Consider the following 27,233-nt stretch of genomic DNA (forward strand, 5'->3'; position numbering starts at 1 on the left):
CTTTTTCGTCTGATTGGAGATTTTTCTTTTTTTTACGGATACCATCTTGACGCTTCCTCTTCTTATTCCTTTTTGTTTCTCTTCGCTTTCGTCTCTCTTTGCTAGCTATTTCTCTCGAATCTTTTGAACGTGGAGTATAAGAATTATCTTTATATTTATATAAGAGAAGATAGCAAGGAAGCAGAACATACCAGCCGTCTATTATAATTATATTCGGGGTATCTCCGGACTCTAAACCACTATTAATACCGCAAACCTATAAACAGAAAGGAAACAACCAATACTTAGTAATAAACCCACCCATAGAACAAAAGCCCATAACAGAACGAAACAAAGTATGTATATAATACATCAATCCAGTTCCTCCCCACCTACACTGACGTTACCAATCCCATTGGTAACTTCAACAATCCCCTTATCACTATTGTTGTCATCTTTCTCTACTCTCCTCATTAAGACCATCTCCACGCTTACACCAGGTCCAAAAGCACACCCTACCACACCCTTTCTCCCACCTTTGATCCCAACACCAGGTCCATACTCCTTTCCTTCACCACCAACACCAGCTTCTCCATCGCTTCGTAATCTATCCATAACGCTGAATACAGTTGCAGAACTCGAGTTCCCGTAGTTTGTGTATACTTCGAATGATGCTCTTAGTTGAGAAGGGGTGAGGGACATTGTTGATTCAATTGATGTCAGGATTAGGCTGCCGCCTGGGTGGAGTGCCCAGTCTAAGTCCGTTGGAGAAATAGATGGTGTGGACGTTGGGGAGAGAGAGGAGAGAGTTGATGGTGGGATTGAGGAGAGTAGAGACTTATAGAGGCTGGGAGTGGCGCCTGAGGTTATGGTTGGAACTTTGGGGGTTAGGATTACTTTCCAGCCTATATTTTATACACCATTAGTATGGAATCCGAAGTATTGAAATTTTCATATAAGATTGACGAGAAGAGTTGGGGGGAATACCTAATGGATCAACGTCAAATCCCAATTCTGCTTCTGTCTCATCAAGAGTCTTATGCTTCCAACCAAGTATTTCGTATACCCCCTTCTTATCAACGTCCTCTCCAATACCATTACTAATAACCACAGCACTACTGCAATCGCTAAACAATGTGATCCCAATCCTAACATTGTTTTCCTTGACAATGCTATCCAGCTCACTTCTGACCAAAACGGTGCATATCTCCGTCGCACAAACCAATATCCTAGCCTTCCTACCACGCGCCTTAGCACCTAACGCAATATTACACGCCGTTCTTAACCCAGCAAGACCACCTGAACATCCTACTCCTGATAATAACACCTTTTCGACAGTGTTTTTTATACCCAGAGATTTTAGTACGAATGTATCGTAACCTGGGTTTGAAGAATCCGTGCAGGTTGTAAAGACCGTGTGGGTTATTTGCGAGGGTTTGTAAGTTGATTCTTTTAATGCCTGTTGGCAGGCTAAGACGGATAACGGGACACCTTCGGTCAGGAAGAGGGAGTGGAGGTCTGTTATTGTTGGGGCGGCGGGCTGGTTTGCGAGGGGGTGGAGATGTTCGCCTATTGAGGGGCGGGCAGTTATGCCTGTGTAGCGGTTTATTGAGAGCACTTTCTTTAGACTAAAATCATATTATAAGAAAGATAAGTAAGATACTTCAGATTCAGATCTCTTAGACCTTCTGGGTATTGAAGATTTGGAGATCTTTTTGGATTAGATTGCAGAGAGAAACAGCGAACTTACGCATCTGTCTGAGGATAGAACTTTTGAGCTATGGTATCTAGATCCTTTGGTTGGACTCTATATTGAGGGTATTGAACACCAATGCCCATGATTCGTAGGCCGAGGTCTTCTGGAAACATTTCCTCTTCCTCTTCCTCTTCTCCTTCTACTTCCTCATTATCATCAACAGCATCATTGATATGCTGATTTCCGTTAGCGTGATTGTGGTGATGGTGGTGTCCGTTAGTCTGGCCATTAGCGTGACCATTGGTATCGCCATTCGTATGGCCATTGGCAGTACCATTGACACCGGAGTTACCGTTCGTATCTACTCCATTGACGTCTAAAACACCATTTACAGAGCCATTGGCTACTCCGATAGCCTCATACGGTGCCATGACGGTCGGTCGGTGGCGGTTCTGGGTTTCTTATGTGAGAATGGTAGCGTGACGTAGTGTAGAATGAGCCGTTCTGCGACGGAGCTTAGTTCGGTTTGTGGGGGCGGGGTGGGTTTTTGTGTTGGGAAGAGGCGGCAACCTCAACAGAAACAACAAATTCTGGTCTGTACCAGGCTGTTCACGTCGAGGATGGGTGATTTTTAAGAACTTCTGGGTAACTAACTGGCTTCGAGAGAAAGGGAAAGGAAGGGGTTTATTGAATAGCAATAAATAGGAAGATACTAAGTGATCAATTGAAGGAAGGAAGTTTGGGCGCTTAAGTACTCTTTCTTTTTTTTCTTCTCTTCCTCGAACCTGATACGGAGACTGCTGCTACTGTACATGCTGCATCGTGTGCCTTGTATGACATCTATCCTTGACACTTTGAACCTACCCACAGGGGATAATACATATACGCTACAGGGGGCTTCGTTTCTCTTTTCCTTTTTCTTTCCTTCATAAAAAAACAGCACGCGCAAACTTTACGGCTTGTTTTTGATGGGACCTAGGGATGAATTCGTTAATTCGCTATCGCCTCGGCCCGCCGGTCGAGTCAGTCATGATCAGAAGCTAGAAGCTTAAGCTTGAGCTACCTACCTATAAACCATGTCATAGTTCCGTCTTTTACGCGTTACGGGGGCGCAGATATCATAAGTCTTTTAAATTCCCAATCCCACCAATCATAGGATAATGAATTAATGATCCATAGAGGTCACCGACGGCATGTAATTGGCTGATGAAATGTATTACATCATGATCCTATGGAGTCAGCAAGGTACAGTAACCTTAAAATTGCCTCCTAGATCCATGGCCATGCAAAACTGTTTGATACAATATAGCGTCGATATGTCGTCGCATATCAGTAACTAATGTCTGGGATTTCGCTTGCCGGATTATAGCTACTTAACATCAGTGGGAAAGAGCTAAGGCAGGGGCAATTCTGCTGCGCCTGTGACATTGACTAAGGCTGGTTAACGGAGGAATCGTCGTCGACGGGGATGTCGACTTGGAAGAGAACTTAGCTAAGCCAAGATGGAGTGGGCCGAAGGAAACTAATGCACCCGGCTGACATGCATTATCGTGGACCTGCCACAAAAACAACGCCGATTTGATATTTTAAAAAGAAAGTTGTATGGTGTTTGGTTTATTTGGAAGATTCTGGGATTTGTCTGTCCGGTCGTTTCTTGACGGCTGGTTACGTATGTTATTGATGACAAGAGTAATCATAATGCATGAAGTATATGCGGGTGATATAAATTTCTAACAAATATAGAATACAAAGGCTGCAGTATGGCTCAGGATATATTATAAAATATCGGTTAGATGGACCAGGGGAAGAGAAAGAAAAAGTAGTTAGTTCATAGTGTTAATACGCAATAGTATACTAAGAAGATCATGAGATTCATAAACTTCTTAGGTTCCTTATGAGATAAGTACCGTGCTAGCATGCTGAAGAATTTAAAGCATTGGGCCCATCTTATTCCCCAAACTCTTTGATTCTTGTGAAAAATCGACACCATAATATCAAGTATAGTGATGGTTAGAGTTAGTATACGTATATATACAGATACTTAAGGCTTAATCGTATATATATTCAAATTTGAATCTGAAATACATACAAGAGATACTATTTGGATCTATTGCTCAGTCGACGTCGTGTGAGACCTTCGAGATCTCATAGATGACCCCGAGGCTTGCTGAGGCCTTGCACTAAAACTCTGTACTTCACCTTCTTCTAAATTTAAACAGGGAAACGACTCCGCCATATTTTGCGGTTTGCTATGATCGACAATAATAGTCTCACCTTTGACACCTTTACGAGTAATAGAGAATTCTCCACGGGCATACTCGGACTTCCCGTGAAGAGCCATATCCGCCAGAGCCTTACCAAGCAACGGCACAAACTTCATAGCCCAGCCGGCTGTGAAGACCACCACACTGTCCTTCGGACCACCACGAAGGTATTCTTCCGGAATGTAATCCAGAACGAACATATTGTCTAGATTACAAGAGTAAGATTAGCGAAACTGGCACAAGGTTCAAAATTACTGTTAAAAGCGTACGTACCAAAAACATTAGTCTGTAGACACGATAAAGTGAACGCGGGGACGGTGGAATCGACACCGACGATGTGCTTCTTGATGAATTCTTGTGTGTCATGAATATCATCTGGATTAACGACGCTAGTCTTTCGATCCTTAGGGTCTTTGATTCGATTACTGGCAGCGTCGACAGCAATACGGACAACATTGGGGGGTCCCCAAGGTAAAGTCGGAAATCCGTAGAACAGCTGCGACCTTTTATTCTCATCCGGAGGGGCAAATTGGAACCACATGCCTATTTCAGATGCCGAGTCAGTCTTGGTTGTCGTAGTAAGGGCTATATGAATAATATATAAAGAAGCTGCTTGCTTGTAGGGTGGGAGTTTACATACTAGGAAATATTGTCCCGTTCGGCCCGGCATTGCAGTTAAAGTAATTAGCAACCATCTCCCAGATACAAAGATCAAGGGAGATGCCGTAGCTAGGCTTCAGCACATGATTGACATAAGCGCCAGATGCTATAACAATCTTCTTCGCTTTGAAGACGACAAGATCCTTTTCATGGCGGATGGTGTGAACTTCCCAGATATTGCTGTCACTCTCGGAAAGACGGATTTCTTTGACTTGCGTATTTTGTTTGGTCTCGGCACCATAGTCTTTTGCTAAGCTGAGTAGAGTCCGTAAAAGAAGCTGCACGTTAATGACGCCGTTATCGGGTGCGTATACACCAACCCAGTCCGACGGCAAGTCCTTGAAGGGGTAGCGTTTCTGAATTTCTTCTACGGTTACTGGAAAGTTCGAAACGGTTAATTGTCGGTTAGTGCAAGACCATGATTACAATTGGGAAGCTCCCACATATGTACATCATTTCGACCACATACATTTCTTATATGCCATTTGAAGTCTTGTGAGGTGTTTAATTGGATCCAGTAATGTTCCTATCCGATGTCAGCGAACTTATCAATATATCTCGGACTAATATTAATATTATAGATAGAGTACCTTCAGGACTATTTTCACCTAAATCCTTATCGCCAAAATTGAGAAGGCCGCTCATCCAGCGAAGGGACGTGCTCGATTCTCTCTCGAGATCATCCCATAGACCCATGGATTCCTTGGCGAGATCAGCCATGAAGCTTTCCGTATACCTTTCAAAGATATTAGTGGTTCTTCACCGAAACTCTTGACAGAAACACTTAACTTACATCGTCCGAAACATCCTAGCCAGATCACCAGAGCTCCCCGCATGGTTGAAGAAGTTGTTTTGCTCGAGTACAATAACCTTGGAGCCGGTCTTTGCGACTTCGTAGGCAGTCGCAAGTCCGACGGGGCCGCCTCCAACGACAATAACGTCGAAGACTTTGCTTTCTTTCATATCGTATTGGTGTAGTATGATTCTTTTCTTGTTGAATTCAAATGATATCAAATAACTTTTCCTTATCGGGTTCCTATCTAGCTATAGTACCTATTTTGCAATTTTTCTAAAAATCAAAACTGTAGGTGTTTAAGTACCACATCATCTACTCTTGGGGCTGATAATAAAATATTCATTTCCAGCTAACGTCGCAAATTCAGCATCAGCCGTCCATTGAAGCATATATGCGCATATGCGTCGTCGTTCATCGCTTTGCTGCAGCCAAATATTACAAATGTTAATCCATTGCCATGCATGGCGCCATTGCTGTGTGCGCAGCCAATAGATACATCGTTATCACTGTGTGCGCAACCAATCAGTTCGTGCCCATGGCGCCACCACTATGTGCGCACCCAATCATCAATGCATAATCGCCACCGTATACGCCACCATTTTCTACCTCGCCATTCCTGTATGCGAAACCAATAATATGATAATATAATCAAAGTTTGCGAAGAATCATTCATCAGGAGACTTCCACTAAATAACCCCTCTGACCTCCCCGCTGCGGTATTCTACAGCAAAAAGATACGACTGAGCTGACGATATGCATATCCGATATCTTCGGGGTTCGGGGTGCGCTGCACACCAGCCCTCATCTATCTTCAGCTCAGCTGCGGGTTATCGAGTGTATGCAGTGCCAGTCCCACGGCGATATTATGATATCAGCTGTATAGTAGAGCTCGAGTAGTAGAACAGATCTGTGTATATGCATACAGACTATCCAAGGGTGCGTATATATAAAGACAAAGAATTCTGGATTTTAACAACTGCATCTGGGTTTTTCGATTGCAATTTATCAATATTTATAAAAAGGCAAGCGCTAGCCAGCACCAGTTTAGCTTTGCAGATCCCCGTCGGGCGTCGACGTCTATAGATCTATACTCGCTTTATAAATTTAAAATATACTATACTCTTACACTTTGCACTTTATAATTTTACAAACCTCTATTATCATGAATACCTTTGGCCTTCATCCTATCAAAGGGCGCTATGCCCAACAGGTGGTCCGCGAGAAGATCGCAGCCGAAATCGAGATTCTTCGACAGATGCCTGGGAACCCATTTTCCGGCCTTCCCCAATGTAGTCCTGACGACTTACCGCGCGACCAAAACTACAAAGACGGCAAGCTTGTTGAGGAAGTCAGTGATCAAACTGCACCTCAACTACCGCCCCGCAAGGTGTGCATCGTCGGAGCTGGTGTTGCAGGTCTCTATATTGCAATGATCCTCGATGATCTAAAAATCCCTAATCTCACATATGAGATTTTGGAGGCCAATTCTAGGGTCGGCGGCCGCGCCTACACTCATCACTTCAGCGACAAATTACATGATTATTATGATATCGGCGCGATGCGGTTTCCTGATATGAAAACAATGAACCGCACCTTTAAGTTGATCAAACGCACCAAGACACCGACACTTCCTTATTATCTCAAAGGTTCTAACACTCCCAAACTTTTCAACGGCCGTTTCTTTACACCGGGGCCTGACCCCCACCATGTTGGTGTTAAGAATGGCGGCGAGGTTGCCGACAGTGTCGTCGATAAAGTTGATGACATTCTCGAGAAAGCTTTCGGTCCATACAAGGCGGCATTGACAGAAAACTTCAAAAAAGGGTTCGAGAAACTCAGGAAGGTCGATCACTTCAGCACCCGAGAGTTTCTGGAGAAAGGTGGACCGAAAGGTGACGATGAACAAAAGTACGACGCTCCTTCTATTAAATGGATGGAAACCCAAACCTCATCGACCGGTCTCTTTGACCAAGCCTTCTCTGAGAGTGTTATCGACTCTTTCGACTTCGACGAAAAAGCCAAGTGGTTCTGCATCGATGGAGGCACCTCGGTCCTCACTGATGCTATGCGGAAGGGGCTGAGCACAGAGGTCCAGACGAATACAAAAGTGGAAGCTATTTCTATTGACCACAGCTTAAAGAAAGACGGTAACATGTCCGTGAAGTGTGCCGGTGAAAGTAACTGGCGCACGGGCTACAGTACTGTCTTCAATACAACGACTCTAGGGTGTTTGGATCGCATGGACTTAAGTGGCCTCGACCTTCACCCAACCCAACTAAAAGCAATTCACACTCTACACTATGACGACTCGGCTAAAGTAGCGCTCAAATTCAAGTACCCTTGGTGGGTCAAAGATTGTGGCATCACAGAAGGTGGCGTTGCTAAGACCGATCTGCCTCTACGCACCTGCGTATACCCGTCCTACAATATTGATACTCCTCTTGATGAGCCTGCCGTGCTACTGGCTTCTTATACCTGGGCGAAAGATGCTGAAAAAATGGGCGAATATATTAAACCAACATCGCCCAAGGGTGAAGAAGAACTCGTCAAATTGATTTTACGAGACCTAGCCATATTGCATTCCGAGCACATAACCTACGAACGTATCGAAGAAGCTCTAATAACACACCACGCATACGCGTGGTCCCATGATCCATTCATGACCGCTGCCTTCGCTTTATTCGGGCCAGGTCAATTCGTCGAACTGTACCCATACCTCTCACGGCCGGCTGCCGATAGTAAATTCCATATTGTGGGCGAAGCGTCAAGTGTACACCATGCTTGGATTGTTGGGGCCCTTGATAGTGCATTGTCGGCTGTGTACCTATTCCTATACCGCTATAGACTGTGGCGTTATGTTGCCAGATTGTTCACTAACTGGGGTCTGGTAGGAGACCTAGAGTTAGGAGAATCTGGAACTGCGCATCTGAAGGTTGCGCTGGGCCGGTTGTCTAAGGAGTTTCAGGTCAAAGTCTAAGTTATGCCCACCTCGTAGGTAGGCAGGTATCGTTATATTAGATCTGGGATCTGGGGAAATGGTAACGGTAGGATATACGTATACGGGATGCCCAGGTATCATATGATAGTGTCCAGTAATACATAGCATGTATGCATAATGCATTCCAGTTAGTTGATTATCAATTGTAGAACTCATTATTTTGCGTATTATGTGTTTGATTTTCGAGAATATATCCAAATCATGCCGGTTGAAATGTCGTGTTATATGACGCGTATCATTCGACTCTAGAAGAGGAGTGGTCTGGAAGAAGAGGAGCTAGGTTGGCTGAGCTCAGTGCTTAGCCTGCGGGGGTTTGATTTGGGTCAATACACATATACGGAGATAGTCTCGAGCGGCGAGTTTACTTCGTACTATAGTACCATACCATTCTCAATTTACTTATTTATTTTCTCGTTTATGTATCTAAATAGTACTTAAGTCCCTAAGCTTTTTTTAATATATTTTATCCAATCTAATTAAAGATCTAAAAGAAGGCAATTAGCTTAACTGACTTACGAGAACAACTTCACATAACCAGGCTTTATGTTGTGAGAGATATATATACTACATCCTGTTGGGTCTACATACCGCCGAGCTGGCCCGCCAAGCTAGGTTCCTCTGACGTCTCTTCCTCCCTTACCCATAACCCGTTCCACGGAGCTTTAGTTTGTAGATGGGTATATATACAGCAAAGGTTGAATGTTGTTTCAGCCGAGAGTTGGCTCAGTTGGTTGGTAACAAGCAACTGGGAATTTGGGGTTGATCTAAAACTATCACCAGTACAGTACTAGATACGGGTGCGAGGGCTGTTCTGGCGGGGGCAGCATTTCGATCCTCAAACACCTCTCTCGGCCTTCCTCCTTTTTTTTGACTTTTTTGCACTTTTTTTTAAGCCTCCTGAGAGGAAGTTGGAGGAGGAATCTAGCAATTGGTAGGTCTATTCAACAAGAGACAGACCTATAACTAATAATATCAACTAACCGTTCTCACTCGGATGATTATAAGGGGATCTACAGCAGTTTCATATGTCTACTATAGCACTAAACGGATATAAGTACACCCCAAGAAATATTTGAAATGACTTTGTGGATCTAGCGACGGAATTTTATAACCATGTGCATATATATGATGGCTAATCATATCTATTCAGAAATATAGCTGGAGCCAGAGTATAATAATGTTCACCAGGCCCCCGGTTATCATGAAGCCAAGCACCTTATCTTCTAGTTATATATATCGATTAAGTATATAAAACAGTAGGACTGGTCTCGTTGAGTAGGACCACTTCCAATGATAATAATGGCCCCTTTAACAGTAGTTTAGCGTAAATGCTGCAGCTTTGTCGAGCCCAATGACAAGAAACCTCTGATATCAACAGTCTTTAAGATTACTTTTTAGATTCATCTCCTTAATAGAAAACCCAGTAGGTACATATAATGAAGTAATATCCGGTGGCCTAATGGGTTTCCTACTAGATTATCGTTGAGCGTTTAGTTAATATGTTTCCAAGTAATTGCACTTGAGATTTTGGGGCAAGGGCGTCTCATTGCAAAATGCTAGTACCATATATAGTACTGATGAGAACTGCAACTTTAGCATCAGCTTGCATGTACGTTACATATAGAATAAATACTTCAAGTATTTCGGGTAACAATAGATTCCATAACGGTGTCATTGGTACGCACACTCGAATTCCAAAGCAGGTTTCGAACATATATAGGACCGCTAGCTTATATAGCCTTCTAGCCCAAAACCTTCGAACCTTTCCACCAACAACCCCTTCAATTTATCCGTAATATGCTCTCGATTCAGAATTTCCCCCGCCAAAATCCTGTCCGCCAATTCCTCAGCCATTGGTTTAAGCAGTTGGTCAGTGTCCGCCACCACTTTATTCTCACAGTTCCGTAAAAACCATGTAGCTTCTTGTTTTCTTTTAGCCCACTCTTGTATCTCATCTCTATTTCCAAAAGTTTTGATACAATCGGCTATGAAGTCAAGCTGTGATCTTCCCGGCGGTGGAAAATTCCCATACTGATGGATATATTTATCAAGTACCATTCCCATGCAATTATCCAGATAATCTCTCAATTGGCGCAATGTTCCATGCTCACGTTCACCTCCCCTAATACCTCCAAATTCCTCCCAGGAGCGAATTGAATCACCTATATTTTCCACCGAGGTGCCTTCGTAGTTGTCTGTACTGAAGAGTTCGGAGAAAGCTTGCGCCATATCTCCTTTGACCGTATTCTCACTAGCGCCTCCAGAACCTTCGAGAATGCTTCGGGGTATTCTGCCCCGGAAAGTCGACGCGGCTCGCCTCGATCTACTCCGTAAAATAAAGATGCTTTTGTCCAAAATAGCAACTGCTTTCTGTAATGCAGCCTCTCTTACTAAAGTTCTGTCCAAGTCGGGATTCCTTCGTGCGATACAAACTTCTAAGTCGTGGGGCATCCATATGTGATTCCGAATCGTTATTCTTTTCAATCCACGACAGGCAACCTCTTTGATTAAGAAGTCGAAATCTGTGTTCTCGGGACTAGGTTCCCCTGGCACGGATGGATGGTTTGAACTCGGATTGCCGGACTCAGTCTTGAGATCTAAAACTTCGACATTCGTTAAGGGAGCTGCCGCAAATTCTTTCCACCAGACTGGTGACATCACGCCTGAGATCGAGAGTTTCTTCACACCCTCTGGCGGAACTAAGAAGAATGATGGATGAAATACGTATCCCTCGAGCTCCATTTCTCGTAGCTTCTTGAAAGTTGAAAATACAGCTTGAAGTTCCTCTAATTCCTTCTGTACCGTTGCATACTCCGGCGAGAAAGCTTGAGTCAGTGTCTTCCAGCTGAACCACTCAAGGTTAACCATCCCACGGATGACAGTCCTAAACTCTACGATATGAACTTCCATCGGTCCGTTAATACTTGTGAATGTTGTTGGGAAGTTTGGGTCCCCCGGTTTGTCGAAGTTAAGTGAAACTTCAAAATGTGTTAATAACTCCGGATTGAAGTAAGTTAGGAAGGATTTGATGGTCGAAGCTTCAACTCTCAAGGAAAAGTCGTGGATCGATTTTGATTGTGTGTATTTGTGGAGAGCATGAAGGGGTACCATGCAGTCACCATCTCGTGCCCTTTGTGGGTCCTCACTTGCGGCCAGGGCTTCAGATCGTTCCGTTAGTAAGAAGATACTTCATAGTTTGAACACATAAATATTTGGCGTATATCTATTCTCGAAGCGACGGTGGGGAATCATACCTTCATTCGAGTAACAGACAATTGCCTCCCTCAAGTCAAGTTCTCCATTCTCCAACAACTTTTTCAAATATCTTCTGAGATCCCATGAAATAGATCTTAACTGTTTATTGAATATGGGGCGTCCTAGCCATAGTACCCTCGTATGCTGAAAGCCCAAGGGATTCCCCTCACGGATGAGCTTCAAAAGGTTTCGAAGTACGATTTTACTGACACATATTTCATAACCGGGATACCAGTTGCCGGGGTTATAGTCGTTGTTAAAAACCAAGACCTTCCAGAGGTAATGGTAACAAGGCAGATAAAAATGTTTACAAGTTTGGAGGAGGGAAAAGATATCTTTGCGGTCGAGGTAGTTGAGGATTTCGTAGACGATATCAGGGTAGATAGCCATTATTGACGCCATTTCTGCTAATATTATAATATCTTAGATATAATAGCAAGATTATTTAGGAATTTATAAGATTATGATATCTTGAGATTGTGCAATGATTTTGAAATCTAGAATTGCTTAATTTACACAAACTATTCTGACACGACGCGACGTCGGGGCGACACTTTATACAGAAATTTCGCGTCTGTAGCTAGTAGTGTAGTTGAGGAACGTCAACGAAGCATGACTTCGCGAGGTAATTAAAATCACGAATTCGTGTTGCATCCAACATCTTGATGTGGCACAGCCGTGAGTCACGCAGCCGATAAATCGGGTAGATATCGACTTCTCAGAATCAAAGAGTCTACGATACTGCATACTGGAGTCGACTCATTCGGCATCTTATCGTTCCCGTGCCGCATAGATGCAGTTATATTTCCCCTTCATATTCCACTCTCTCCTCGAAATTCCACCCTCGCTATTACTCCTCTTTTCGCCCCTCTCTTTCGTTCCCCACTGCCCGCCGCGGGATGCAAACTCTATATCCCCGGTTCTTCGCCAATATGGTGCCATTCTACTCTCGTCGTCTTTAGTCTCGTTCTTCCTATCAATTACGCCGGACGATATATTTGTAACTTCCAATGCGGAGGGTTGGACCCTACACAAGCTATCTGCAGTATCCCTAGCTTTCTACCACGTTTTCCCAATTTACAGGGCGTTGAAAAGAATACAGGGGGGTGAAAAGGCGGTCGTAATCCCATTTTTTGGGACAGGGGGGAAGGTCAAGGGTATGGGAGGGCCTGGGATACACTTGATTACTCATTTATTCGTTGGAGGGTCGCTTCTTCGCTTTGCATTACTCTCATGATTCAATTCAATTGATGCTATATCTTGGGGGGTATATATGTACAGCTTTAAAGCAATGAAGGGCATATGATATACTATACCCGGGGTATGATACAATTCGTCACATTACATGCATGTATACAATACAATTCGTACGATTTAGTTCTCCTCTGACTTCTCCTTTGGTGGATACTTAATTCCGGTGTCGGGGCAGAAGGACTTGCCTCCGTCTATCATCCAATGTTAGTAGCTATTCTAAAGCACTACGATTCGGGTATAGATTTCTCTTCTTAGACTCACCAATGTGCAAGTACTCTCCATTGTAGACATTACCACCCTTAACGTGGAAATGATACCAAACTTCCGCAATCTCCCCGGTTCCCTTAGTGCACCCAATTGTAGCGGTAACCCCAAAGGCCTTCTTAATAGCCGCTTGGATCTCCTCCAAAGTGTAGGTCTTCGTCTTGCTTGGCACAATTCCGCCAGCCTTCAACACCTTATAGGTATCAAGACCCTTAAACAACTCTACGGTTCTGTAGAAATAATCGAATACATCCTTCTGTGGATGAGTGGCGTTATTGTTTGAGGCGTAACATTCAGGCCTTCCGGAGGAGAAACATGTAGCATGTTTGTTATACTCGTGCGACCAGAGGTTTCCGTCAACGCTGGCATTATCTTTCCAGTAACGACGCATGTAGCGGAGGAGGTTGTGGCCGCCGTTCTTTTGGATGATTTCGGTGATTTCGTCGCCGGTTACTTCGCGCGATGGGTCACAGTAACCTTCGTAGGTGCCTATTGCATTTTATATATTTATTAACTCCTAATTCTAAATTAATTGTCTTAGGGATCTAGGAAGATACACACCATCGCATCGATCGGGCCATAGTCCGTGAATGGTCCATGAAGCAGAAGGACCCTTTGCTGGATTCCAGTCCCAAAATTGGGTGAGCAGAAGCTGTCCACCACGAGTCTCGATACAGCAATCGTCTTGGATTAAAGTGGTGTTACGGCAGCTGGTCTGCGCCTTATCAGAGGCGGAACAGGTATTGAACGGCCCGACAGTGTAATCCGATCGGATCGACAAAGGTGTGGCGGCCGCAATGGCAGCGAATGAGAGAATGAGAGTTTTGGTATACATCTTTAATATATTGATATATATATTCCCAGTATTCTATATGGAGAGTATGGCGGATGAGGAGAAGGGAGATCCGTGGATTTGAAAGACAGGAGTATTTGGGAGGGCTAGGGAGGATTTTATATCCTTCCCATGTGCGCCTGGGAGTACCTAGGTACGACCTGTATATTTCTAATATTCACCTACTGAATGTAGAAGTTTGGTATGCGAGGTTCCTGTCCTTCCAATCCATGATATCAAGAATCGATAAACCCCAAAAAACGTGTGTGATCCGTGCCTGCCGAATCGACGACGTTGCGCACCCTATTCAACCGGATCATCGTTATCGTGCGACAAATAATCGATCTGATTCGCTACTTCCAGCTTCTCCCAGAACGAATCCTTTTTGTTTTGTTTTGTTTCTTTATCGTTGGATACAAGGTGTATGACGAAGAATATATGGGGTGGTGGATTTAAACCCGGGATTTGCAGTAGAATCGGGAAGGCGGTGACATTGCATGGTGAGACATCATGCCAGGGCCTTGAACTGGAAACTTGGCTCTTTTTTGAGTTTTCTTGTCATCCGGACCGGGTTTGTGAGCAGTACCCGCTGGTTTGGGTATAAACTCTTGGGTTATATAGTTCAAGATCTTCGGTATAGCCATCAAATCTGGTTCTGGAGCCCTCTACAGCTTCTCGTTCGAGACCGTTCAGGAATTCGATCACGAATTCGAATGTTGATTCTTCGCTTATTCACACGAACCCTTGAAGGAAACCCGATGCATCGATAAATTCATCATGTGAACTAAATGGCTGTGGCTTCACGACGGTTGGATTGTATTTCAGTATTTTTTTTATTGTCATACACCCGATTTTCGAATCAAATCCAACTTGCATGTTCGAATTCTCACATACCGATATATTAGAAAGAATACAATGTTATGATTGATTGTCATGTCATGTCAGAAATCGGACTTCGCCTTTGAGGCCCCCCGCAGGATACGACAAAATGCAAATACCACGACGCAATCCGGCCGGGATTGATCAGTTCCTCGAATCAGGGCGCAAAACATCTCCACGTTCCTATTCCGTGGCCTGCAGCGAACGTCGCCGGGGTTCGATTAAGGTGCGTAAATATCCTGTACTGTGCTTAGTATATTATCAGCACAACCTCCATGGATCTAACTTGCAACGACCGAAAGTTAAATATCATTGGAATAGCAAAGGTAAAGCATGGTCGAGTGCTGCCTACCTCTTCAAGCAGCTGCCTGTTAACCAATAACCCATGTGCGCCCAACAATTGGTGCATGGCCCGCTGGGGTGCTCGTTAGATTGCAATTGGTCCACCAGTTAGTTAGCCTGTCGCGCTGACTAGCTAACTAGCGAGCTGCAACACTGGATTCGATGTTATAACTAGCTCCAGCCCGCATCGATGCTGCGAAAGATGGCCATAAAATTACAAACTTCATTGGAATATATCGAAGTATTATCGTACTGTAGATACTATATATTTCCCGTATCGATATCTGGTTCATAAAACCGAATATTTGCTGGGTTTTCGTCAATGTCGTCCCCGCTATCCGCGCCGTTCTCTTCTCCATTCGTTGAAGCCACAACCCTAACTTCACCCTCCCGACACCGAAATAGATCCGGTCTTAGAATACTTTGATGAAGCTTTGTCCAAGAAAGCTTCAGTCCCGTCTCTGTACCTCTCGTTATCTTGCACGTCTTCGTAATTTTCTTGTATTCATCTACCGGCCAACGTAACCTCCTTTCAAACGTTACTTTTTCTAAATCGTTCAACCCTGCTCTCGCCAGGCAGCGGATAACTCCAGCTAGTTCCCGTCTTTTGTATCGCGTCGCTGTTTTTATCCCAAGGTAGAGGTGCGCGTCCCCCAGACTAAATTTTACCGGCCATGGCACGATAACTTCTTTGAGTTTCCGCATTGAAATCAATTCATCATACACAAGGTCGCCATTATCTAGAGGGCCTTCAAAGGACCATGTGCTATGAAGCGTCCTAAACAATAGCTTCTGGACATTCGGACAACTCTTGGCGAACCACGCGAGCGCATGCAATTCAGAATACCTACTACCGCCCCAAATTCCGATGCAGAGTTCGACAACATTAGGAAATATCAGCGTAATAGGGCCGCCCCTTTGACCTATTAATCGCAGATGTTGTCCGGAAAACACTATCTTCTTCAAAGTCTCGGCTGAATTCCCAATTACGAAATATCGAGAAGAGATGTTTGAGTTCCACGGGAGTTCCAAGAACGCAGAGAAGTGGACCTCCTGGAGATGTCGCGGGTACGAAATATGTTCGTTGGTGAGTTCTGCGTCATCGATGAACTCCTTCCCGAGAAAATCTTTGCTTTTCGAAGTGCAACAACGATACAAGGAATTATAGTCCCGCGTGTAACCAGGTCTCCAGTTTGGTGAAGGGCTGTATCCCACCAGCCTCAGACTCTTTAGGTTGGAAAGGGTTGAAATTCTTGCCCATAATGCCTTATAGAGGTTGTTTCTCGCGTTCCAAGCCACCATGAAGCCCCAGGAAACATCTATATGTGTAATAGAAGGGTATAAGTCGAAGTGCTCTGTAGAGCGACGGATGCTCTCGACATGGCCTGCATTTGTTTCGTCGCCATATTCCCCCGCTGACCTATCCAGAAAGAAGTGACTACGAAAGGTGATTAATTGGTGGCATCCCAATGTTGAATGAATTGTTCAAGCCTACCGGACATAGGGTCGAACTGAGGACAATGGCCCTCCATCCCCAAAAACAAGTTCATGGCCTGGGCGGAGTTTTATATAACGAAAGAGGGTAGGAAGAACTAACTCTCGGAAATCCTTCGATACTCGAGAGAGCTGCGCGAGGTCACCGTTTTTCCCTCCATCCAAGTAAGAAAAGATCTCCTGGCAAATTTCTGCCGGGCAGGCCAAAAGCAGAGACAGCATTCTCGTGTATATATAGAGGTCGACAGTATATTGTAGCGACTCAAGAGAGTATCTCTATGCCTAAGGACGTATCAACCATGAAGCACACATACCAAAGTATAAATACTCGAGTGGAATGGCATCTTTAGCGCCGGCCATTCGTGGATCCTGTGCTGTGCCAGAGACTTCGAGCTTTTGTCGACCGCAGCTTTCTAATTATAAACCCATCTCGAGTTCATTGCTATGCGTGCGACGATACTCCGTCAACATGCATCAATACATTTGGTATGAGCTACTACCTTATAGCAAGTCACAATCAATCATCTATATCTCTTTGAAGTTACCACTTGGTTTCTGTTCATTCACTTACGACCAAAGAGTGAATTGTGAATCCAGGCACATCAATCTATTCGTAAATATATTATAAAGAGGCGCGCCCATAGGATCCTCGGAGTTACTAGCTTGAGCCCCAAAGGTAGTTTAGAACGTTTAAATATGGATGGACGAGTCAATTGGCCGACTATACTTTTGGTATCGTTCGTAAGCTACCGTCGGCCCAAGTTCGAGTATGATATAGATACTATTTTTCTGGAGTTTGTAGTTAGTATGTTGATACACGATCAATGCGATGGGTGGAATTTTGGTGCAAGACTGTGGCTACAAGACTGCTGTAGTTGAGGTTCCTCGAAGTGTCGGCTCGAACAACACAAAGGCTCCGTCGGAACGGGGCTGTCCTCCCCGAAGCCACTTGCCGGCCCGTCCCATCGCCACTTCCATCCATCAAACTTCGAGACGGCTTCATCGTTCATCATGTCAACTTCACTTCCTCATATTTTCACCTCCTATCACTCACAGTTCTGTTGTATCGGGAATACATGTTTCGACATCCGTTGAAACTACTTGTCCGACCAGTTACATCATTCACACGACCGGTACCCCTCTCCAAACCCCACTATCACCAGAATTACGCCAGACATCTCTCAAATAGTCGGACAATGGCCACGTGGAAGAATCTCATCCGTTTCATCGCCGAAGAAGACGGTCAGGAACACCTTGGAGATATCGATCGCTCTCAATATCCCGACGTCGGCCTTGCAATTCACGATGGCGAATCCGTTACCGCTCGTGTAGTCAATGGTTCTGTATTCGATGGGATCGTAACCGATAAAGTCCTTACTGTTTCTCGAGTCCGTATTTCACTAATTTCCTGGAATATCTCCGGCATTGAGCGGGTTTAAAGTCTAACGGACGATACTATAGCTACTTTGTCCTCTCCCAATGTCTGCGGTACCGATAATTCGTTGTTTGGGCTTGAACTACCGCGACCATGCGAAAGAAACCAAAATGCCGATTCCTGACGTTCCAATCCTATTTATTAAACCTCGTACCGCCCTAACCGGTCCACACCCGTCTAAAATTGTAGTTCCGAAAGCAGTTCAAGACGGTACCAGCGACTACGAAGCCGAACTAACCATCGTAATCTCCAAAACCGGGAAGGATATACCAGAAGACAAGGCTTTAGAATACGTACTCGGTTATACAGCTGGCAACGATGTTAGTTCTAGGAGGTCACAGTTTGAGAATAGCCAATGGAGTTATAGCAAAGGATTCGACGCTTCTGCTCCAATCGGACCAGTGATCGTGCGAGAAGGCACTGTGGATCCGCATAACCTGGGTATTAAGGCGATATATAACGGACAGACGGTGCAGGATAGCAATACGAAGGAAATGATATTTAGTGTGCAGCATACTGTTTCTTTCCTGTCCAGGGGGACAACATTGGAGGCTGGGACTGTGATTATGACAGGGACACCGCCTGGTATTGGGGCTATGAGGGAGCCGAAGATTATACTTGGGGACGGGGATGATATACGTGTTTGGATTGATGGTATTGGTGAGTAATCGCCCCCTTAATCTCAATAATATGAGCAGAAAACTAATAGAAGTAGGTACTTTGGTGAACAAGGTGCATTATGAGAAATAATAAGGACGGCGTCAAAGGCCGTGTGCATTCTAATTGGTATCATAGCGATCGTGGTATCTGGTATCAGAAGTATATACATGAACGAAAGTGTGTGAATATATAAAAAATATAAAAATGATCAAAAAAGAAAGAAATCTCAACGAAATCTCAAACAAGAAATGAATTAAGAAGACGGTCCGACCAAATGCGCATGCGTCCTCCTCAACGACTTGTGCCTTGCCAAGTGGCTCTTCCTCACACCGCTAGGCTTTGGCTCCTCAGCTTGTACATGTACCTCCTCGACAGCTGGTACCTTGACAACTTCTTCAACTCCCCTCTTCACCTCAGCCTTAACCTCGACAGCTTCGACGGTCTCGACGGTCTCCCTCTTATCCTTCTTGTAGGCCCCGCAGACGTTCCATTTGACAGACTCCCTAAGGTTCTTTGGAATAACTCCTGCCCTAACTGCATCCCTGTATCCCCATCTCCAATCACCCAACTCAGTCTTCCAGTTCCAGAACACCCAACCAAGTCCACTCCTCTCGTACATCTGCTGCTGAGCCACGAACCACTTGCCAAACCACTCTACCGCATCGGCACCAGAAGTCTTAAACATCTCGCTCTCCTGCATGTTGTCGGGAACACTCAAACTCCACTCTCCAACAATCAAAGGCTTCTTGCAACCCAAATCGGCGGTACAGCTATAAGTCATATAACTTTCGCGAGTAGGAGTAACGGAGGTATCCCACTTGACATACTTATGATAATCGTAACTCATAAGTTCGGAACCTTCCTTGATAGCTTGATTTGGATTTCCAGAACCCCACATCTCATCCATGAACATAACGTGGAGTTGCTTTGACTTCTTAACTTTCAATTCGCGCTCGACGTATCGAATCCTCTTCCACGCCTTTGGATAAAACTCAGATACCAATGTCGCGGTGACATCCGGATGCCACGCCAGAGGTTCGTTCAAAACCTGCAACATTCCAACTGATCCAAAAACCTCAGGCTTGCTGTGAATTTTCCTTGTAATCCATCCCAAGAAGGTAACGGCGCGAGTGTACTGATAATCCTGATAAAACCCAGGAGTAGGAGCAAACTGTCCCGTAAACGCATTCTTATCGATCTGAGCACCGGGGGCACCGTGTAAATCCAAAATCACATAAAGCCCCAACTTCTTCGCCGCCTTACAAATCTTTTCAAGGTACGGATAACCACCCTTGGGAAAATACTCAGAATCTCGGTACACGAGATCCTCAAGCATCCAGTAACCGACGGGGATACGAACGGTGTTAATACCGTATGATACCATTTCCTTAAGATCGGCTTCTGTGATCCAGGTTTTCCAGTGGTTGGCAAAGGTTTTGTCGGCTTGGGATTGACCTAGAGACATGACACAGTCGAATTCGGACTTTTGAGAACCGCATTTCATGTTTTGCCAGGTTACGTGTTGGAGCCATGGTTCGATTACGAAGAGACCACCGAGGTTTACGCCACGGATTGTGGAGGCGTCTTTGGTGGGGAGCCAGGCTGATGTGAAGGGGAGAGAAGAGAGGGCTGGGAGGACGAAAGTTGTGAGGAATGTTGTTGGACGCATTGTGATTGTATGTTGTGTATATTTATTTGGATAGATAGGGTAGATAGAGGAAATATAACTGTTGGATAAGATAGATTATCGATCAAGAAAGAGTAAGATCGAGTGTTGAGAATGTTGCAATGTTGTGATCCACCCCGATTCGGAATATACGATCTTATCCTTGTTGTAGTTGGAATATAAAACGTTGTCGGAGAATAATATTAATTTCTTACAAAGAAACAAATAAATTTCCGGTGATATCAAATCTGAAACTTAGGTTTAAGGAATGGATAGGGCTTGTACTTCGTTATCGGTATCAATCCGAGAGAATATACTAAGCTACCAAAAGTCAAGACAAAGAAATACAGTTTTTGTAATTTTCAAATCCTTCTCCCTGAGAATGGATCTTTTTGTTCAGATATCAAAAAAGGAATGTGAATTTTCGTGGCAAGCACGAAAATATAAAAAATTGAAAAACAAAAAGAGGAAGAAATGAAGAAGAAAAAGCGTCTTAAGGAGTAGAAGGGGAAAAAAAAGAGAGCGTAAAGGATTGGGGGGTGCTGAAAGACACTTTATACACTTTGAACAACATATCCCTTTCAAGGCAACATCCCAACATCGCCCCCATTTTTTGTCCATCCTGGTTAAGGTACCCGCCCTTATCCTCCGTTCCTGAAGGAAAAGAGAGAGAAAAAGCTCTGGCCATGTGGAAATGGGACCGCCCGTTTCGTTTCAGATTTTTTTTTGCACACGCCTCCCTGCAGGAAGAAGTACCGAGAGCTACAAAGCTACCTTTTAGCTTAGCCCCCATGCACATTGACGCCGGGGAGGTAAGCTGCCAAAGTACCGTACTCTTGGAAATCAAGTAATAGTAACCATAAGCAAAAAACGAGCATAAGTCAAGCAGCTTGGTCAAGAGCAAAGATCTCAAGAAGTAAGGTCAATGGCTATGGTGAGTCGAACCCCCTTTTTGCGTTGGGGAGGCATGAAGTGGGCACCCGAATCCGTAAAGTCCAGGCTCGATGTTGGTTAGTCTGGGTACCTAAACAGAAAATTTTTTGTGGAATTGACATTGTAGATGCTACCTTGTGTGCTACCGGGTGACTATCAGACGAGCGGGTAGCAGATACCCAGCATTGCCCATCCCGGATTATTATCCTAGCGAAAAGCTACCTCGGTGGGGTTACTTCTCAGAGACCTCTTCTGGCCAAGCTGGAATGTGAACAGAGGATTGCCCTATTTTTGCGTTGTGCTGTGTGGCATGTGGGAAACAAAAAGCCGCGCGCTGTTGGCAAAGACATGCCCATTCGGGGCATAGTTGGGGCTGGGCAGGGGGAGCAAAAGAACTACTTCGTTAACCCCGGCAAAACTTGAAACGCCCAAGTTGGTGTACTATTTCAGTCCGTCTTCACGAGCTGATTGGAGAATGTGGTAAGATACAAGGGGTGGTTTCTGGAGCTTCGAACTGCATGCCGTGCATTGCGTATGTAGACGGGTGTACATGGTCGTGACTGCGCACCGCTTAGGCTGACTCGCCTTTGCCGGAAACCGGCTTGTAGGATCGATATCGTTTGCGGGATATACTTCTCGAGACATGATATTAGATTACGAGGTTTTCCTTAAGAACTCTGAGAAAGGGATGGTTTTGGAAAATCTGCGAATAGGGTTAAGGTACCGACCAGGCGAAGCTTGGCAGGAAGGTCGAGATTTTGAAGCTATTGGTCTGGAGAGCTTCCGAGTATCTGCTGTAAGATTTGGACGGAGACAGGTAACCTTAATCCGACCCCCCCTTTGCTCATTTTGGATATTCTGCGATATCATGATCACAAACAATTGACTTCAGTGAGGAAGTTGGATTGTCTGAATCTGAGGAGAAACTTGAACCGATAAACGGAGATAATAAAACATTCCAACAAATCAGCTGACTGGCTATGCCATTTGATGCTGAATTCCTGTGCAAGACCTCTCAAGCTCCTTTTTAATATCAGCAGCAGCTTTTTAAAACTTACCCGTATATATATCCTTGTCATGTGGGAAGGTACCGCGGAGTACATGTATACGAATGTACCTCTTTCTCACTATCATCCTTACCGCCGGCCAACGGATTTTGACCCAACAGGAAATAGACAGCCAGAGACAAAGAAAGGACCAAAAGTCTCAGTTATACATTATATCGTACACAACACAGTATATTTTTGCTGACTTGCATATCCTTTGTACCCTTGGCTTTATATAACATACCTTCGGGCAATGGATAGTTACTAATTTAAAGTTGTGCTATCTCTAGTGGAGCTATCTATTGAATCTGACAAATAGCATGTGAACAAGTCAGTCGAACCGAGAGCCTATAAGACTTGGAATTCTTGGGAGAAGCACTTTGTAATGTTGCTACGCTTGTACATGTACTTGAGGCTGTAGGTCTCAACTAGTCTAACCTGGTATATATATACGTATAAGTACTTGCAGTACCGTAGACGTATATATTGTCTCACGAGCCATATCTGACTGACGGTTGTATGATTGTAGCACTATGAGGCGGGCTCTTCGTCACATTATAGTATTGTGGAATAAGTACTCTGTACTATAGTCCCGTTCCCGCGTTAAGGATTTAAATTTAAAGTAGGACACGAGGTCAGTAACTCAGTTCGACCGTCGATAGGCAGCGTTGAACCCTTTTGTGGAATTATAGACCACATCTCAACGCAAAAGAGGCGGCTTGAACAAAACAACCTGATGTACACGAGTCTGCATAGTTAATTACGAGATTGGTTGCGCATGCCGTGCCGCAACTCCCAATGTCATGAAGTACCGACCGTAGAAACAATATATTCTACATATTACCAGTTCCCCTTGGCTTGAATAAAGGTTTCTTGAATACGTATGATAGCATAGTATATGCTGTCCAGTTGTGAGGAAGCTTTCTCGTTTAGCAGTGGTTTCGAGAGTTTGAAACCATACTTAAATACTAAGTAACTAAAGTTTTAAGTGTAAATAAAATATATATCCTGTCTAGCGCTCTTAGTAGCTCGAGTGCCATATATAGTGCATTCTTAATGGATGCTCACCAATTGCTTAGCTTCCATGACATCTATACGGTCCCGCGTCGGGGAAGCGATGATTCGGCCTTTTTGATTTCTGACGGCCGGCCGGTGCAGTTGCAATTGTATTACCAATTCAGATAGAAGCTCGCTTTATAAGGAATATTCAATACTAAACCCCGGTTTCAAGTCAATATGTCATCCGGTCCAAGTGATATCAATTAGCCGCATATGAAGCTGCCGAGTAACTAGTAAAGGCTTCATGAGAGGCCGGCTTGGCAAATGCGGCACGATTCTTCACTTACTCGGTCTTTGTAGTCTCCGATCTAACCGGGGCTATCCCTGTCACAAAAGCCGAAATAATACTAGCGATGTTACGTACTCATCCAAATCACTTCTAAGCAGCGCTGACGAAGCATGTCTTTTGAAATTTACGTTCCGATTCAAGATATTTTGAAACCATCCACGACCACTCTCTGCGAAAAGTGCTAGAAAATTTGATGAAATGGGCGTAGATACTTATGACGGAGCTTTCAATCTCCCCACTTTATTCGGCCGACAACGGCTAGTTCCCGCAGGAAGCTTCTCAGCTTCAAAGTCTAAAATGCGACTTGGCGGGGATCTTCATTTTCGAACTAAACAGTCAAGGAAGGAATAGTAATCGAGAAATCTAATCCAAGTACCCAGAAACCCGTGATAGCTAGGCTCTATCCGTCGCCGCTAGGCATCAATGGCTCTTGAAGTCGTCGAAGTATAAGAACCCGTCGATTGTCTCCTTGAATCTTCTTTCATCAATCTCGATATCTCGATATCTCTAGTGACATCACCACACACACAACGCAAATTCCAACACCATCTGATATTTCGTTAACAAACGAAACCCGCCAAAATTCCACCCTTAAACCTTCTATCTAGAACGTATTCTAGGTTTCTAAACCTCCGTACAATAACCACAATGTCTGGCTCAAAGGTCTTTACTGTCTTTGGTTCTACCGGAAACCAAGGTGGTTCTATTATCAAGAATATTCTTGCCCATCCCACGCTTTCAAAGGAGTATAAGCTTCGTGGTGTGACAAGGAATCCCGACAGTGATAGGGCTAAGGCTTTGACAGCGCAAGGTGTAGAAATGGTTGCCGTAAGTCAATGCATATTATACAGAACCTTTGAAGTATGTTAAGCTTATGAGATTTATATAGGGCGATATGGAAATCTCGGAATCCGTTTCAAAGGCGATTGAAGGATCTTACGCTGTTTTTGGCGTCACCAATTGTTAGTATCTCCAATCCAGCATAACCAACACAACTCTAGCTAACAATATACCACAGACTGGGAAAATCCATCCAAAGAACGAGAAGTCAACCAAGGAAAACGTATCGCAGACGCCTGCAAAGCCCATGGGGTGAAGCAATTGATCTGGAGTAACCTACCCCACGTCGGAAAACGTATGTCTTAATTTTTCACAAAACCTCCAAGACCCTTCCGTATATATTTAGTCAAAATACCAAGCCTTTTAGAGCGGACCACTAATCATACACTTTTGGGAATATATAGTTTCCGGCGGCAAGTACCCCAACGTCCACCACTTCGACGGAAAAGCCGAGATCGGGGAGTATATCGCCTCTCTCCGCATTCCGCATGTAAACGTCGTCCCAGGAATGTTTATGCAGAACCTCAGAAGTGGTATCAGCAAATCTGGGGACGGCGAAACATATAACTTCGCAATGCCTCTTTCCAAAGAGGTTAAATACCCGTGGTTTAACCCTGTGAAGGACACTGGAGCCTTTGTAGCTGGTGCATTACTTCACCCTGAGATCTTTGAGAAGGCTACTACTGGTGCTCCGGTTAGTATCTCACAGGCCGGTGGATTTTGGAGTGGAACGGAAGTTTGTGAGATTTTCGAGAAAGTTACGGGGAAGAAGACAAATTTTGTGCAGTTGGAACAAGAGACTTATATTGGATTCATGTCGACTCGAGAGTTGGGACAAGAACTTTTGGAGAATATGTTGTTGGTGTCGGATTATGGTTACTTTGGACCAACGGTTGAGAAGTCAATCGAGGGGCTTGAGGAGAGTATTAAGGAGTATTATCCTGATGGGAAGAAGCCACAAAGCTTGGAGGAATTTATAGTGGAGAATAAGGCTGCCTTCTGGCACTTGTAGGGATGGGTTGGGAACTAATGAATTATGAGAGCGAAGGGTTTAATGAAGTATGTTTTGTCCGTATAAAAGTCTTGTGGGGAACAGCGGAAATTGGATGTTTTATAATTTAACGACGGTTCATCACACAAATGATCAGATCGACCGCCAGGGTAGTTGAATGAAACTCATATCGTATGGTAGTCTCGTATTGCAATCGTATGGTATCTGTGATACACCACACATCAATAAACTAATAGCAACAACGCAGTGCAAACTTATTGTTTCAATGTTTTCCCTCGGATTCTGAGTTACATAATACGACTCAGAGACTTTACAATCCCCGAATTTATTCTAGCACCAGATAGCTAACAACAGAAACATGTTGATGTTTCGCTTGATCCTTTGATGAAAAAGCGGTGCCAATCTATAGATTACCGCTTTATCTCGTCTGGAACCTTAGTACTTTATATCTTCAATTCTCACTAGATATTTCGCGCATTTATTACGGATCTAGCAAGTATGTGCTCAGATGAATGATAATAGTCTTAAGCTCCACCAGATAAATTAAAGCCCGAAAGTTGTTGGATGCATTGATTCCATAGGTGCCATGAGATGTAGTTATACACTCGTGATTTGGGTTCGAGCAACAGGTTAACCATACATTGCAGCATTGGTCTATAATTGAATATTATAAATCTTATATATGCTGAATCGATGATACTATAAATATATATGTACAGGAAGTAACGTAGCATGCTCTACTGTACTATCTTGCCATGAGTGTAGTCATATCACTTATTTAAATATTCCGATAGTATTTTTGCTATCTGCTTCGTTTTCTTTTCCCCATAATACCAGGAACGCTGCTGTAGATCCTCTGCATACGATAGCGCTGTTCTACTATTATTATCCTTTATGAGTGGATTAGCACCACCTTCGAGTAACTGAATTACGGCTTCCTGCTTATGGTTCCTAATAGCATGTATGAGCGGTGTCCGACCTTTGTCGTCCCGAGAATCTAATTCTTCGCCTTTTCCGAGTAAAAACTCTATCAGCAGCTTATTTCCGCTTTGTGCTGCAAATGATAGAGGGGTTCGACCCGCGGTATCCCTGCTGTAAAAAGTGCTGATACTCCTAAACTCCAGATCAGCGCCTCTCTCTAATAGTATATTGACTATTTCTAGGTTTCCGGATTCGGCGGCTTCTAATAAAGGCGTGAGGCCCCATTTATTGTATAAATTGGCATCAGCTTCGTGATCTAGCAATAGCTTTACAGTCTCTACATGCCCCCGTCTAGCGGCGCAGGCTAATGCTAGCTTCCCAGTGCTGCTAGCCACGGTCTTTGCGCCGTTTTTAAGTAGCACTGCTAGAGCTGCTTCATGTCCCTCATGCGCGGCAAAAATCAGAGGAGTCCAACCAGTGCGGCATTCGGTATCAATCCGGGCTCCCCAATGAATTAGTTGCTTTATGATGATGCCGTGTCCCATCTCCGCGGCGTGAGATAATGGTGTCCGTCTGCTAAACTCGTGAGCTGTATCAACATTTGCACCTTTAGCAAGCAAGAGGTTGACAATTTTCTCGTGGCCGGCCCCTGCAGCACA

At 44.2% G+C, this 27,233-nt stretch overlaps 9 protein-coding genes across 9 annotated transcripts; 3 read left to right on the plus strand and 6 right to left on the minus strand.

The window, feature by feature from the left end:
• Nucleotides 1-351: 351 nt before the first annotated feature.
• On the minus strand, nucleotides 352-2,106 carry AOL_s00043g287 (uncharacterized protein; the record flags this gene model as incomplete). Its single annotated transcript, XM_011120774.1, has 3 exons — nucleotides 352-884; nucleotides 967-1,607; nucleotides 1,730-2,106. The coding sequence occupies 3 exons, from the start codon at nucleotides 2,104-2,106 to the stop codon at nucleotides 352-354; spliced, it is 1,551 nt and encodes a 516-aa protein (XP_011119076.1).
• Nucleotides 2,107-3,782: 1,676 nt separating this feature from the next.
• Nucleotides 3,783-5,562, minus strand: AOL_s00043g288 (uncharacterized protein; the record flags this gene model as incomplete). Its single annotated transcript, XM_011120775.1, has 6 exons — nucleotides 3,783-4,144; nucleotides 4,213-4,482; nucleotides 4,580-4,975; nucleotides 5,069-5,125; nucleotides 5,190-5,335; nucleotides 5,393-5,562. The coding sequence occupies 6 exons, from the start codon at nucleotides 5,560-5,562 to the stop codon at nucleotides 3,783-3,785; spliced, it is 1,401 nt and encodes a 466-aa protein (XP_011119077.1).
• A 995-nt stretch (nucleotides 5,563-6,557) lies between these two features.
• AOL_s00043g289 (uncharacterized protein) lies at nucleotides 6,558-8,372 on the plus strand (the record flags this gene model as incomplete). Its single annotated transcript, XM_011120776.1, has 1 exon — nucleotides 6,558-8,372. One exon carries the CDS (start codon nucleotides 6,558-6,560, stop codon nucleotides 8,370-8,372), a length of 1,815 nt encoding a protein of 604 aa, XP_011119078.1.
• Nucleotides 8,373-10,118: 1,746 nt separating this feature from the next.
• AOL_s00043g290 (uncharacterized protein) lies at nucleotides 10,119-12,050 on the minus strand (the record flags this gene model as incomplete). The annotated part of the gene is made up of 2 exons (XM_011120777.1): nucleotides 10,119-11,551; nucleotides 11,648-12,050. 2 exons carry the CDS (start codon nucleotides 12,048-12,050, stop codon nucleotides 10,119-10,121), a joined length of 1,836 nt encoding a protein of 611 aa, XP_011119079.1.
• Nucleotides 12,051-13,022: 972 nt separating this feature from the next.
• AOL_s00043g291 (uncharacterized protein) lies at nucleotides 13,023-14,001 on the minus strand (the record flags this gene model as incomplete). Its single annotated transcript, XM_011120778.1, has 3 exons — nucleotides 13,023-13,093; nucleotides 13,164-13,655; nucleotides 13,728-14,001. The coding sequence occupies 3 exons, from the start codon at nucleotides 13,999-14,001 to the stop codon at nucleotides 13,023-13,025; spliced, it is 837 nt and encodes a 278-aa protein (XP_011119080.1).
• A 1,479-nt stretch (nucleotides 14,002-15,480) lies between these two features.
• Nucleotides 15,481-16,935, minus strand: AOL_s00043g292 (uncharacterized protein; the record flags this gene model as incomplete). The annotated part of the gene is made up of 2 exons (XM_011120779.1): nucleotides 15,481-16,657; nucleotides 16,715-16,935. 2 exons carry the CDS (start codon nucleotides 16,933-16,935, stop codon nucleotides 15,481-15,483), a joined length of 1,398 nt encoding a protein of 465 aa, XP_011119081.1.
• Nucleotides 16,936-17,909: 974 nt separating this feature from the next.
• Nucleotides 17,910-18,816, plus strand: AOL_s00043g293 (uncharacterized protein; the record flags this gene model as incomplete). Its single annotated transcript, XM_011120780.1, has 2 exons — nucleotides 17,910-18,101; nucleotides 18,175-18,816. The coding sequence occupies 2 exons, from the start codon at nucleotides 17,910-17,912 to the stop codon at nucleotides 18,814-18,816; spliced, it is 834 nt and encodes a 277-aa protein (XP_011119082.1).
• Nucleotides 18,817-19,061: 245 nt separating this feature from the next.
• AOL_s00043g294 (uncharacterized protein) lies at nucleotides 19,062-20,477 on the minus strand (the record flags this gene model as incomplete). The annotated part of the gene is made up of 1 exon (XM_011120781.1): nucleotides 19,062-20,477. The coding sequence occupies one exon, from the start codon at nucleotides 20,475-20,477 to the stop codon at nucleotides 19,062-19,064; it is 1,416 nt and encodes a 471-aa protein (XP_011119083.1).
• Nucleotides 20,478-24,449: 3,972 nt separating this feature from the next.
• Nucleotides 24,450-25,653, plus strand: AOL_s00043g295 (uncharacterized protein; the record flags this gene model as incomplete). Its single annotated transcript, XM_011120782.1, has 4 exons — nucleotides 24,450-24,629; nucleotides 24,691-24,763; nucleotides 24,820-24,936; nucleotides 25,046-25,653. 4 exons carry the CDS (start codon nucleotides 24,450-24,452, stop codon nucleotides 25,651-25,653), a joined length of 978 nt encoding a protein of 325 aa, XP_011119084.1.
• Nucleotides 25,654-27,233: the final 1,580 nt, after the last annotated feature.

Source organism: Orbilia oligospora (assembly GCF_000225545.1).
Source record: "Orbilia oligospora ATCC 24927 unplaced genomic scaffold scaffold00043, whole genome shotgun sequence".
NCBI classification, from domain to species: domain Eukaryota; kingdom Fungi; phylum Ascomycota; class Orbiliomycetes; order Orbiliales; family Orbiliaceae; genus Orbilia; species Orbilia oligospora.